The following is a 13,707-nucleotide window of genomic DNA, read 5'->3' on the forward strand; positions in this document are numbered from 1 at the left end:
TTATTCTGGGTAAAACAGCTTGTGAACCCTCTTCCGGTAACCTGCTGAGGCTCCAGATCTGCTTGTCCAGTGTGTTGTCCCCGTGTCACCCAGGCCAGCCTGACTGGGGAAAGGAGAACACCAAAGCCCGGAGAGGTCCGTTGTGCTGCTCAAGGTGCCAGAGCCGGGAGAGCATCCACGTCACCCAGAGGCCCACCGGGGTGACGGCCACAGGCGCCCCCGGGTCGTCAGTGGCTGGTCACACCTCCCGGCCCAGTCAGTGCCTCCAGAAGCCCTTGTCTGAACCTCACAGGCCCCGAGTCCCGGGGACACCTGAGATCCCCCTCGGGTTCCGGGGAACAGAGCCTGCCTCGGGGCTGCTTCTGTGAGGAGCACAACCTCCCTTGGCGAGGCGGCTCCCCTGGCGCAGGCCCCACGGCGGTCGTCGCTGCTGGGGAGGGGCAGCTTCAGGAGGAGCGTCTCGGTCCCGGCGCTTGCGGCCGGCCAGGGACCCGGAGGGATGGCGTGGGCCGCCCACAGCCCTGCCGGCAGTGGCCTCCCCGCGGTCCCCCTGGGCCCGTCTGTACCCGCCCGTCCAGGCCACTTGCCCTGTGGTTCTGTCAGTGGCAGGAGAAGGCAGCGTCGCGTGACGCCCAAGCCTGAGGAGGCCCGGAGCCGAGGCCGCCAGGGACCGTGTGCGCCTCAGGAAGGAGTCAGGGGCCTCGCTCGGGCTTCCAAGAGATGTACGTGCCGGTTTCTTGCGACTTACTGGCATCTGCCGAATTAAACCTGCCGCCTCAATGGATGAAAACAGCCCAGGGCAGCCTGGTGGCTCAGTGGTTTAGCGCCGCCCTCGGCCCAGGGCCTGATCCTGGGGACCCGGGATCGAGCCCCACGTCGGGCTCCCCGTGTGGAGCCTGCTTCTCCCTCTGCCTGTGTCTCTGCCTCTCCCTCTCTCTCTGTGTCTCTCATGAAGAAATAAATAAAGTCTTTAAAAAAGAAAGAAAGAAAGAAAGAAAGAAAGAAAGAAAGAAAGAAAGAAAAGAAAAGAAAGAAAACAGCCCAAACACAATTCATCACATTAAAAAAAAAAATCACTGAATCGATGCATTCAAGGAAAGTTTTATCTCCTCCATTAAAGGCTGTAAACAGCACGAAGCACAGGTTGGGGCTGGACAGGGTCCTTGCCAGGAGTGTCAGAAAGATAGAGCCCGCTGCACGTGAATGAGCTGCTGAAATCACTCAGCACATAGTTCGGGGCCGTGAGCCTGGGTCCAGCACTTACTCAAGGCCTAGGTCTGTCAGTGCTGAGGGGACGAAGCCGCAAACAGGAGTGTCCCAGGTGTGGGAAGGGCAGTGCTGGTTGCTGACAAGGTGCCTGACCTTCTCCAGCAACTTGGAAGAAGGTCTCTTGGTGCCACAAGAAGAAAGAGGATGAGAAGCTAATTTTGCAGGGAAGGTGGAGAAGAATCTTCTGGGGAGAGCCCATGGCCGTGAGCTGAGGCCCAGAGGGAAGGGCTGTGAGCTCCCAGGCCTGACAGCATGGAGCACAGAGGGGCAGGTGTGGCCTGGGCTGGACCACACGGGCTGCTGGAGGTCATGCTCAGTTTTCTTCTTTTATCCTGAGAGCCACGGAAGAAGAGGGGTGACAGGACTTGGTTGGAAGTGTTTGCAAAGTCCTCTCTGGCTGCACAGTGGAGAACAGGTGGGGAAGTTGGGGGAAGGCAAAGCATTACCGGCCTGAAGGGGTCTGTGGGCTGGGTCCAGCGGAGAGGGGCCTGGAGTGTCTGGTGACCCTGGGGGTGACAAAAGTGGCCAAATTCCAAAGAGATAAAGGACGTAAAATCCAGTCTGTGACTTGTCGACAGCAAGGTCACCATTACTGATAGAGTTTCTGGGTTTGTTTGCTTTTTGGTATTTGCTCTTAAACAAAATTTAATCAAAATGTACTCAAGACTGCCCATATTAAAAAGAAAAGTTGCATAGGTCAGGACCTCATAACTTGTATTTAAAAAATATATTTTGGGGGCACCTGGGTGGCTCAGGGGTTGGGCATCTATCTTTGGCTCAGGGCATGATCCTGGGGTCCTGGGGTCAAGCCCTGCATCAGGCTCCTCACAGGGAGCCTGCTTCTCCCTCTGCCTCTGTCCCTGCCTCTCCGTGTCTCTCATGAGTAAATAAATAAGATCTTCTTTAAAAAAAAAAAGGTAGAAACATATAAATGAATGAATGAATGAATGAATGAACAAATGAATGCATGTCTGGCTTCCCTATCAACGCCTTGTGAATCTGGTTAGCATGACTTGGTTATTCTGATCCAAATTTACCTGCTCAACTTGCAGGAAGAAAGTAATGCAATAAACCAAATGGAAACATCTTATAACTTGGAGTCCTGCATAGAGGGCAAGGGATGCGCACTGTTAGATGTCGCCCAGGTGGGCGGAGGTGGCCTCTCTGCAGGGCTGTGTTGGCCTCTGCCCTGGGCACCGGTCAGCAGCCTGGGAAGGGGAAAAGGCGTCGGTGGAGGGAAGGCCTGAGTTTGCTGGTTCCATGTTGTGTGTGACATGCATGTTGCCCCGTCCTCCTGACTGTAGGGCTTGAGATTGGCCCCCAGGAATGGGGATGCAGACTCAGTTTTCCCCAGGACGTGCAAGTGTTTGTTGTCCCCATCACCCAGCTGTGGAGGAAGAAGGCCAGTGTCCTGGGGGGCCCCACCGAGGAGCATGAGTGTCCGCGAAGAAGCATGAAGCACAGTCTCCGCTTTCTTGGAGCCATGCTCCAGCCGGGGGTGCAACCACAGAGGAAATGCCAACGACTACACAGTGCAGAGGCGGGGATGGATGTGACCCAGTGCACGGGCAGTGTGGGGACGTGAAGCCAGGGACACTGTGTGAGCAAGTGTTGAGGTATAAAAGTACAAGGTAGACCACTGTGTCCTGAGAGGAGACGCCTGTGAGGGAGAGGTGACAGAGGCAGGATGTAGATGGCTGGGAGGGTAAGTGGTAAAGGAGCCATTGCAGCTTATTGAGTTAAAGAAAGTATTTTAGAAAGATCAAGCTTAAGGGCTGTTTGGAGGAAGACCAGGGTGGCTCAGTTGGTTAAGTGTCTGACTCTTGACTTAGGTTCCAGTCGTGATCTCAGGGTGGTGAGATCAAGCCTTGCATCAGGCACTACACTGAGTGTAGAGCTTGCTTGGGATTCTCTCCCTCCATTTGCCCCTCCCTTGCTCATGCTTGTGTGCTCCCTCACTCCCTCGCTCGCTCTCTCAAATAAATAAATAAATCTAAAAACAAAACAAAACAAGAAAAAGGCTGTTTGGGAAGACCAGTTGCAGTTCAACTTGGGCAAGCTTCCCAAGAGCACAGTGTAGGACATTCCTGTGTGGTTGACCTCTCTGGAGACTAAAGATTCTCACAGAAGAGGATATGGCTCCTTGGCCACCATATCTGCAAAGATAAGAGACCAAACCAACTCAAACAGAAAACAGATAAAGCCCAAGGGCCTCATGGAGACCCACCTGCTGGCTTCTGGGAGCCATCCATTCTCCTGGGGACCAGATAGGACTGCCCTCTCTACCGAGATTTGGCCAACTTGATCTGACCGCAGCTAAAATTAAATATTAAAAAAATACTCCTCAGTCTTGCTTGTCTTTAAAGAATGACTCAATTAGTTCTCTAGTTTGCAGAAATTTTCTCAGCAGGCTCCGTGTGATGAGAGCAGTGCCAACCTTCTGACTCGGATCTCTTCCCCCAAGACTTAAGTAGCTTCAGGTTTCTCTCACTTGCTCCCCACAAGCCCCCCCTGGAATCAGAAAGCCATAGGGAGCAGGAGCTGAGGGCTCAAATGCAGGAGGCTGGGGCAATCAGACCAGAGCAGGGCAACCGGCTGATTAGGAATGGACTGCACCTGTGCATATGTGGCCACCGCACTGGGCTCCTGGGGTGGGGAGAGCTTTGGGGTAACTCTAGTCAAGGCATTTTCCAGGATGGCTTGACTGGAGTCAAGGATGGCATTATCCATGTTTCCAAGTTTTCTCTTTATTTCTAGGAGAACTACAGCACCACTGTGAAGGGGAACCAGGTTCTGCACTGGAGCTGGGAATCCAAGCTCCCTTTAGAATGTGCGAAACATTTTATAAGAATGAGGAGTGCGGTGGATGATGCCACAACCCCTGAGCAGAGGTTCTGGAGCAACTGGAGTTCCTGGGAGGAAGTGGATGGTAAGAAGGAAGGTGATAAAAGAGGGAAAAGGCTGAATATTTAATATTTAAATATTTAATATTTTGGAGGGACCAATTGTCAAATAGGAGAAGTCTCTTTCGAGGAGACTGAGTAGAAACCGCGATTGTTTTTCTTTGTTTTCCATCGGAACTAAGAAGTATGCGTGTGAAGCTTGCCACCAGGAGATAGACATCTATGATCTTGCCTCAGAATTTATTCTTAGAGGTAATTATGCAAATTCAGGCAGTTTTGTATTCATTTTCCAAACACATGGCCCTGTGTTTATTATAGAATGCTAAGAGAACAAAGCAGGACATAAATTGTACCTATGCTTTTATTAGAATAAGACAAAAACGTGTATGCCTCTAGAGCAGAGGCTGGGAAGCTTTTGTGTAAAAGGTAAGATAGGAAATATTTTAGGTTTCACAGACCCTATTGGTCTCTGTCAAGGCTGTTCAACTCTGCCATTGTACCATGAAAGCAGTCCTAAGCAATATGTAAACAAATGAGAATTGTTGTGTTCTAATAAAACTTTATTTAAAAAACAGATGGCAAGCTGGAATTGGTCCATGGGCCATAGCCTACCAATCCCTGATGTAGAGAGAAGGGGTGAAATATGGAACAGGGAAATCAGGCCTTCATTTGAGTAATGAGATTGGGGATAAGTATGTTTTAAGTGCCTCTTAATTTTGATAATTTAATTTTGTTATTAATTAAAACTTAGAGTGGATTTTGCCACAATTTCGTATGCTTCATTTCGACTCTTGGCTGGTTCTAAAGCCTTGGCATTTGGTTCTCTCCATTTGCATACCTTGCCAGATAATCTGCAATTCTTGCCCATAGAACCATTCCTCCATTAAGTGTTTATGCAAATTTATTAAGCCAAACTGAAAACACATGAACCCACAAGTAGCCTAGTATTTATTTAATACTGGTAACAAATCTGCATTTTAGCCATGTCCTAAGCACTCTACATATTAATTTAGCCCTCAAATCAGCCCTTTGAAATGTATATTATTCTTATCCCCCCTTCACAGAGGAGGAAACTGAGCCACAGTTAGCTTAAGGAACGCATTAAGGTCATCAAGCCACTGAGCGGTAGAGCCAGAATTCCAGCCCAGACAACCTGGCTCCAGAGGCTGCCCTCTTGACATGACCTCCTACTGCTGACAGAGGGGCACCCAGGAAAAAGCAGAGACTGAAAAGATAGTAAGAGAGAACTACGTTATAAGCAACTGTGATAGAATGGACTAGATTTCTCAAACTCTGTAACTTCCAAACTAACTCAAGAATGAATGGAAAGCCTGACTGATTATTCCTAACCTCCAAACGCTGGCTCTCAGCCATGGTTGCACATTTGAATCACCTGGGGACCTTTATTTTATTTTTTAAAAAGACTATTTATTTATTCATGAGAGGCACAGAGAGAGAGAGAGAGAAAGAGAGAGAGAGAGAGAGAGAGAGAGGCAGAGGGAGAAGCAGGCTCCATGCACAGAGCACAACATGGTACTTGATCCCGGGACCCCGGGATCACACACTGGGCCAAAGGCAGATGCTGAATCGCTGAGCCACCCAGGCGTCCCGAAAAGGAGATTTGAGTGACTGGTATTCCCGAGAAGGTGGGCAGAGATGAGGTCAGTGGTACAATTTAGAGATTAAGAGGGACACACCGGGGCACCCGGGTGGCTCAGTCAGTTGAGTGTCCAAATCTTGATTTTAGCTCAGGTCCCGATCTCAGGTTGTGGGATTCAGTCCAGCATCAGGCTCTGCACTTAGTGGGGAATCTGCTTGAGGTTTTCTCTCTCTCCCTCTGCCCCTCCTGCTCATGTTCTTTCTCTCTCTCTCTCTCTCAAATAAATACATACATAAAATCTTTTTTTTTTTAAGAAAGGATGGGGGGGCCAGGTGGCTGCGGAGATGGACAGACCTGGCAGGGGCTTTGCCGCTTGCTGTGTGAGTGAACGTGGGCCCAGGCCTACCTATACGGGTGATGGCAGTGGTAGGAGACAATGTACGGCCTACGGGACAACGTACATCCCACAGAATGCAGAGCCTCCCTCGTGGCTGCGGCCCATGGCGAGCAGCCGTGGGCATCGTAAGCAGGGCTAGCAGTGCCACAGACTCCTGGGGCAACAGGACGTGGTCTTCATAGTAGGAACAGTGGCAGCATTTCACCCAACAGTAGGAGCCCTTGTACAGGCAGCAAAGTTTATAGGTTCATCTAGAAATTGAGGCTCCTCTGCTCTCCAGCAGGTCGGGGAATCTAAAGCTGTCTGTTGAGAGTGAGACCAGAGGGGCTGGTTTGAAATTTGAGCGATGTCCTAACTGCGCTGTGTTTTTTTTTTTTTTTATTTTATCTTGTAGTACAGAATTCTCTTGGACACGAGCCATTGTTCGTTTTCCCTAAAGATAAGCTGGTGGAAGAAGGCTCCAATGTCACCATTTGTTACGTTTCCAGGAGCCAGCAAAATAACATATCCTGTTATTTGGAAGGCATCCGGATGCAGGGGCAGCAGCTCGATCCAAATGTCTCCATGTTCAACTTGTACGATGTTGCCTTCATTAGGGAAACGGGGACAAATATCTATTGTAAGGTGGACCGAGGAGATGACATAAAGGGCATCGTTCTCTTTGTGTCAAGTGAGTATGCACGTCCCTGTGCTCTTCTCTTCCCGCTTCTATGGAATAGATGGAATTTCCTTTATCAGAAGACAAGTCAACATTTCTGCTCGTGGTCTGGATGGTCTTAGGTCCCCAGAGTCTTCTAGGAGAGACTCTGGAAAAGACACCCTGAAGGATTTCCTGTTGTTTTCTTGTCCTTCTTGACAATTTGATTCCTAGAAACCAAAATTACTAAAAGGGAGAAAGTTCAGGGCAAGGCCGTACCTTGCCTTGGCCATGTGGAGGGACCGCAGTCCCCGCACTGTGGGGACACAGATGGCCGGCCAGCCGAGGCCAGGGAGGCAGCCGGTGGTGTGTCTGGGGGGCCTGGGTTTGGATCTTCTTCTCATTCCCCCGTGGCCATGCACAGGGGGAATGAGCAGGTGGAGGCCGCCCATCCCGAAGCAGGTGTGGGAGACGGCAGGGGCCCCCCGTGGCTGGTGGCAGGGGCGGGGAGGGAGTGTTTCCCTTTCTCCAGAGGTCTGGGTGCTGGTGCCCAGTGGCCTCCTGGGTTTGCGGGAGACCTCCTGCCCCTGTGCTGCAGGGAGGGCAACGGCTGGGACGGCTCCGTCCTGCTGCTCTGGGCCCCTGGCGCCTCTGCCCCCCTGGCCGAGGCCCCTGCCTGTCACAGGGGCTCCGGGGGGGCTGCCTTGGTCCGTGGGTGCTCAGTGCCCTGCTGCTGAGTGTAGCAGTCCCCCAGATGGGGGCTTCCTGGTGTCCCAAGCATAATACCCCGAGGCCCCAGCTTCCACGGTGAAACAGCGGGCAACACTGATTGCATTCATTCCTTCTTTCATTTGGTCGGTCTGTCGGTCTGTCCGTCTGTCCGTCTGTCCCGCGGCGATACTGGAGCGCCTACCAGCAGGCCCTGGGGGGACAGCAGCCCTCACGTGGATACAGTGCAGACCCTGCCGGCTCCCATCACCCATCCCGGGTGAAGCCTCAGAAAGGAACAAGGGAAGGAAAGAGAAGAGGCCGAGATGAAGGGCCCGAAATGGGGGGCTGGTGTTCTCCTTCTATCAGTCAGGGGGACCCTGAGCCCTCAGACCCAAACAGAACTTTCCTGTTCCCCTTGTCTTTCGATAAAGGGGTTTAACCCTTTTCGGTAAAGGTCTTTTCATCTGTTTTTCTCTTTGTTTGGACAGAAATACTTGAGGAGCCCAAGGATTTTTCTTGTGAAACCCGGGACTTTCAGACCTTGAGCTGTACTTGGGATCCCGGGAGAGACACTGGCTTGCTCAAGCAGCTTCCCCAAAGCTACACTTTATTCGAATCGTAAGTCAGCTCTGAGTGAGTTCTTGACAGATGCCTCCTTGTTCAAGGCGCCTCTGACAACAAGAGCCACCCTGAGGTGTTGCCGTGGAAAATGTGAACAGGCCGTTTGCAACCGCCCTGCCAGGGTCAGGAGGAAATCTCGAAGCGGTCCCAACTGTAGGAGACTTTCCACCTGACTTTCATGAAAGGAAAACGCAGCTTAAAAATGCTAAGACCATTAACGGTGAATCTTGATGTGAAAATAGTTCCATCTGATGATCTGGGTCTACCTAATTTCTAACTCTTTAAGAGTTTTTAAAATAAATTAAGGAGTATTCTCACCACCCATGTTGGATGGTGGCGGGGTTGGGGGCCAGTCAATGATTCATGGTTACACAATTAACCCCAGAATCGAATTTGTTGAAACGACAGTTTCAGTTGTGGTATTTGTTGATGACGGGGGACCGATGCCATCGTATGGAACATAATGTGAGGAGCGACTGAGTGTGCCCCGGGCATAGGGATACGTACCTGGGTTGACAAAAGTGTAAACCCTGAACTTGTGTTTTGTGTTTTTGTTTTGTTTTTGTTTTTTAAAGATTTTCTGGGAAAAAGATACTTTGTAAACACAAAAGCTGGTGTAATTGGCAAGTAGCTCCAGAGTCCCAAGAAATGTATAACTTCACCCTCACGGCCGAAAACTACTTAAGAAAGAGAAGTGTTCACATTCTTTTTAATCTGGCTCATCGAGGTGAGACTGGTGTCGTAGTCCACTGTGGTTCCGCTCATCCGCTGTGTGACGCGCTGTGTGATCCAGGGAATGTGCTGTTGATTTTTGCCTAATTCATATCCTAAGTGAAAGTTTTAATTTATACCTCTCATTGATGCCACACTTCTCTTCATGGATGCATGCGTGGCCCGTGGTCCCCTGTTATTTGTTTTGATAATGTCATAAGCACGTGCATGCTCAGTACTCACCTTGAGACTAGAACAGTAACTCACGTCATCTCCCATCCCACAGCACCCCCACCCTGCTCCGTCCCCCGAGATAATTACAGATTTAAATGGTGGATGTGTGTGTGTGTGTGTGTGTGTGTGTGTGTGTATTCTCATTTCTGGTGTCATCCTTAAATGCTGTATTTTTTATTTTGATCGGTTTTGATGTATGTAAAAAACCTCAAGCCATATGTAATAATGGAATAACTACTGTTTCTGTGGTATTAAATTACGGACAGTGACCCATATCCTTGAGTGTTATTATAGTCCGTTGAGTTCTACTGCCGTAAAGTATTTCATTGTGTAAATGTATGGTATTTTGTTCAGGCATCCCCTTTGATGGTTTTTCAGGTTACATGAAGGGTTTTGCTCTTGGGTACGGTGCTGATGTGAGCATTATGTACGTAGGACTCGCCGGCATTTGTTTTCTTGAGTGTGTACCTAAGAGTGGAATTGGTGAGGACATAGAGAATGTGAATGTGCGACTTTGGACACAATGCCGAATGGTTTTCCAAAGTGGCTCTACCAGTTGTAGTCCTGCCTTTGAATTCGCACAGTGTGTCCACGTTGCTATGGTTGCCCATTTCAGCTTGTCAGTTCACCGGGAATACCGTGGTATTCTATAATGGTTTTGATCTACAAAGTTGAATATCTCTTCCTACGCTTTGATCACATGTTTTCTCTTTTATGAAATGCAGAATGGTTACCCGTGTTCACTTCTTCTAGAATGCTCATCTTTCACCTTTTGCCCTCTTAATTCCTACACATCTTTTAGATTTCAGCTTAATCATCGCTCAGTCAGCCAGATAATTACAGGGTGGCTCCAGTGTAGCCGGGCAGTGGACGAAGCTGGGTAACTGCCCCTAGTGAGATTGTAGGCTACAGTGTGTCAAGCGGGGAGGGGTGCTGAGGTTGGGGATGGGGCACATACAGTAAATAGACAGTATTTCAAGTATTGAGATGCGCTATGGAGATTGTAAACTCAGGTAACGTGGTAGAGAATGCCTGGGATGCTGCTTCGGTTAAGATGAGGCAGTCCAAGAATGAGACAGGAGCAGAAAACATCGAGGGGCAGAGCATTTGAAGTAAAAAGAATAGGATTTGAAAAGGTCATGGGATGGGAACAAGCTCTGGGTTGTTTGAGAGACAGAATGTTCTTTTTTTTTTTTTTTTTTTAAAGATTTATTTATTTATTTATGATAGACATAGAGAGAGAGAGAGAGGCAGAGACACAGGAGGAGGGAGAAGCATGCCGGGAGCCTGACGTGGGACTCGATCCCAGGACTCCAGGATCGCACCCTGGGCCAAAGGCAGGCACCAAACCGCTGAGCCACCCAGGGATCCCCGAGACAGAATGTTCTTATGCCCATACTATGAGAGAAAGGTGATTGGAGTGTCCCGGTCACGCAGTAACTGTGGCACGAACAGGGTAGTCTTGCCGGGGTGTGTTAGAAGGCGTTCATCAGGACAGATAAATGATATGACTTACGCAGTGGGAAAAGATCGCTCAGGCTGGAGTGTCAGGGCCGAAGGTGGAGACAGGGAGATGGTTGGGAGGCTGTTGAATCATCAGGCCGAGACGTTGCACCAGATGGAGTGAAAAAGTTGGTGGGAAGTGGTCATATTCTGAATTCACTTTGGAATATAGTTGGTAGGACTTATTTAGGGAAGGCATGTGTGTTACAAGGGAAAGAGGATTTTAGGATGATTCCCAGGGTTTTGGCTTAAACAGCTGAGCTAATACTGGAACCATTTCCTGAAATGGGGAGGATTTGGGGGAGGAGCAGCCCTGAGCAGAAGCACAGAGTTCTGTTTCAGTGGTGTCAAGTTCAAGATGTCTTCTAGATATCTCAGTGGAGATTCTGAGGAGACCGTTGGGTATAGAGTTTGGAAGGCATAGGAGGAGAATTAAAATTTTGAGTCATCAGCCAATTGGATAGTGAGATAAAGATGAAGGCTCAGGATAGGGGCTTCTAGAACTCCATCTTTTAGGTCAAAAGGCCTTTTACACTTTCACTCTTGTCATCTCACTTTCAAGTTGCATTTATTTTTGTGGTTGTCGATTCATGTTTGCTCCCCTGTTGTACTTTGAAGGCAAGGCCCATGACTGGTTTTATTTTCTCTACCACCTGACAATTTCTCTTTTTGTTGGCATGTTTAGAACATTTATATTTGGCATAATAATTTACGTGGTGGGACTCAAGCCTACCGTTTTATTATTTATTTTCTAGTTGTTCCCTCTGTGTTTTGTTCCTCTGATCTTTCCCATCCTGCCCTCTTTTGGATTATTTGAATATTTTTTTAGTATCCCACTTCAATTTATCTATGACTTTTGCCTACATCTCTTTGTATCCCTGTTCCCCCGCCCCACCCTGGAAACTAAAATATGTTACTAATCTTTCATAGTTTTCTTAGGGTTAATATTCTCCACTTCAAGTAAAATGGAGAAGCTTTACAACGTGTCTTCCTTTGCCCTCCACTGAGGGCAGCAATACTTCAAATCTGGGTCTTCTCCAATCTGCCTGCTGCTACTAACCTTTCAGAGTTCTGAAGCAGAATATTTAAGAATATTCCATGCACTCTATTGACTGGATTCAGTGGGATATACAGATTGGGAGTGCTTATCTTGTCTTTAGAAGACCTGAACTCATCCAGTCAGTTTTTCACTTCAGATATTATACTTTTTGGTTCCAAAATTTCCATTTGATTTTTTAAAGCATAGTTTCTGTTTTTCTGCTGAGAAGTGTTTTTCTTCTATTCATTTCAAATGTGGTTACTTTTATGACATGGATCTGTCTTTTAAGTCTTTAATAATTGTAGCTACATGGGTCATCTGAGGCTGCCATCTGTTGATTGTATTTTCCCTTGGAAATTGGTGATATGTTTTGGGGTTCTTTATGTAGAATAATTTGGGGTTGTACCTTTCACATTGTTGATGTTTCTTTGTTTAGACTCTGGGTTCTGTTATACTCTCCCATGAGCCACTTCAAATTTTGATTCTCCTTCACAGTCTGCTTGCTTTTTGTTTAAAAGTCCTCAGTAGTTTCTTTTTATGTTTTGCTCAGAATTTCTAATATAATCAGTAAGAGAGAAAGGCTGTAGTTGGCAGACTCTATCTTGGCTAGAAGTCTGGTTTCATATAACATTTTTTCAAAGTAAACAAAAAAAATACTACTGAATAAATAAATGAAGAAATGAACTGCCTGTTTACCAAAGTCTTTTTGGATTTGTGTTGAAATTTTTTTTACTTGTGTGTGTGTGTGTGTTTTTTTTTTTTGTCTTTTTGGCAGTGCACCCAATGGCTCCCTTTAATGTATTGTTTAACGATGTAAGTGTCACAAATGCCACCATGACCTGGAAGGTACACTCCACTGGGAATTATTACACACTGTTGTGCCAAGTTGAGCTCTATGGTGAAGGAAAAGTGATACAAGTAAGAATGCTGCTTAATTTTCTATTTTCAAAAAATCTCTTTATGTCCTGAACAGAGAGACTAATGAATAAAACCTCTTTAAAACCTTATTTCTGGGGGAGGTAGGCGGGCGTAAGGGATAACTGGGTGATGGGCATTAAGGAGGGTACGTGATGTAATGAACACTAGGTGTTCTATGTAACTGATGAATCCTTAAATTTTACCTCTGGAACTAATAAATAAAATTTAAAAAATCTTATTTCTGTGTGGGTTCAAATGGTAAGGGTTATCTGTTTCAAAAGGTTCATGAAATTTAAATCACAAAATTTAGAGTTGGGCAGAGTGTTTTAGAGATTTTCTTTTATCAGAGAAGTAGTCTTACCCCAAATCAGAATGGGCCATGCTGTGATTTGACTTTGCACTGAAGCACGCTCACCGGTACTCCTGTCTTCTCTGTTCCTTCTTCTGCTTCTTTCTTGTTTCGTTTTTTCTTTTCTTCTCATTTCCTTTCTTCCTTTCCTTCCTCCCTCCCTTCCTTTGAAGAAGCACAATGTTTCCGTCAAGGTGAATGGGGAGCTCGTCTTAAGTGGTCTGCAGCCAGACACAGAGTACTCGGCCCAGGTCCGCTGTGCTAATGCCAACCACTTCTGGAAATGGAGTGAGTGGACTCGTCAGAACTTCACCACAGTTGAAGCTGGTATGTTCAGCTCCCCAGTATTTAACTCAAGGATCTAAACTGACCCACGGGAGGTGGGTTGGTCTCCATGAGAGCTTTGGATTATACCAAAACCAAGGGGAAAATACTACAACAGAGGCTGAATGCCATCTTTTTGAAAAGCGCTTAATTAAATGCTTAGTGGCCTGTGGATGGGAAGACATCCACCTCAAACATACGTCAGTCAGCGTTCTTTCTTTCATACACTTTCTCTTCTTTCGTTTTGCCAAGATGGTTTATAAGCTACTGGTATTGCTGGCTTCCCATTGGATCTGGGGCTCTGTGAATTAGCATAGACTTTGAAAATTAAGGATGAGGGACGAACAGTAGTGTCCATTGCCAAGGAAAGCATTGATCTCATACCAACAACTTCAGGCTATGTGTGGACATGTAATGACATTTGGAAACTTAATTTTCATTGATATGCCATTCATTCAGCATCAGCGAACCATGAGTCCTCTCGACCATTC

At 47.4% G+C, this 13,707-nt stretch overlaps 1 protein-coding gene across 4 annotated transcripts in view; it reads left to right on the forward strand.

The window, feature by feature from the left end:
* The window catches only part of OSMR (oncostatin M receptor), a 51,810-nt gene that overhangs the window by 19,008 nt on the left and 19,095 nt on the right, over positions 1-13,707 (forward strand). For 2 of the 4 annotated variants that reach the window (XM_041750435.1, XM_041750436.1), the window contains exons 4-9: positions 4,027-4,198; positions 6,564-6,839; positions 8,006-8,135; positions 8,714-8,865; positions 12,401-12,543; positions 13,066-13,219. In XM_041750435.1, coding sequence (XP_041606369.1) covers positions 4,027-4,198; positions 6,564-6,839; positions 8,006-8,135; positions 8,714-8,865; positions 12,401-12,543; positions 13,066-13,219 — 1,027 coding nt within the window. The remainder of the gene's footprint in view (positions 1-4,026; positions 4,199-6,563; positions 6,840-8,005; positions 8,136-8,713; positions 8,866-12,400; positions 12,544-13,065; positions 13,220-13,707) is intronic. The other 2 variants (XM_041750437.1, XM_041750438.1) reach the window with 2 other exon arrangements.

The sequence above is a fragment of the Vulpes lagopus genome, chromosome 3 (assembly GCF_018345385.1).
Source record: "Vulpes lagopus strain Blue_001 chromosome 3, ASM1834538v1, whole genome shotgun sequence".
NCBI lineage: Eukaryota > Metazoa > Chordata > Mammalia > Carnivora > Canidae > Vulpes > Vulpes lagopus.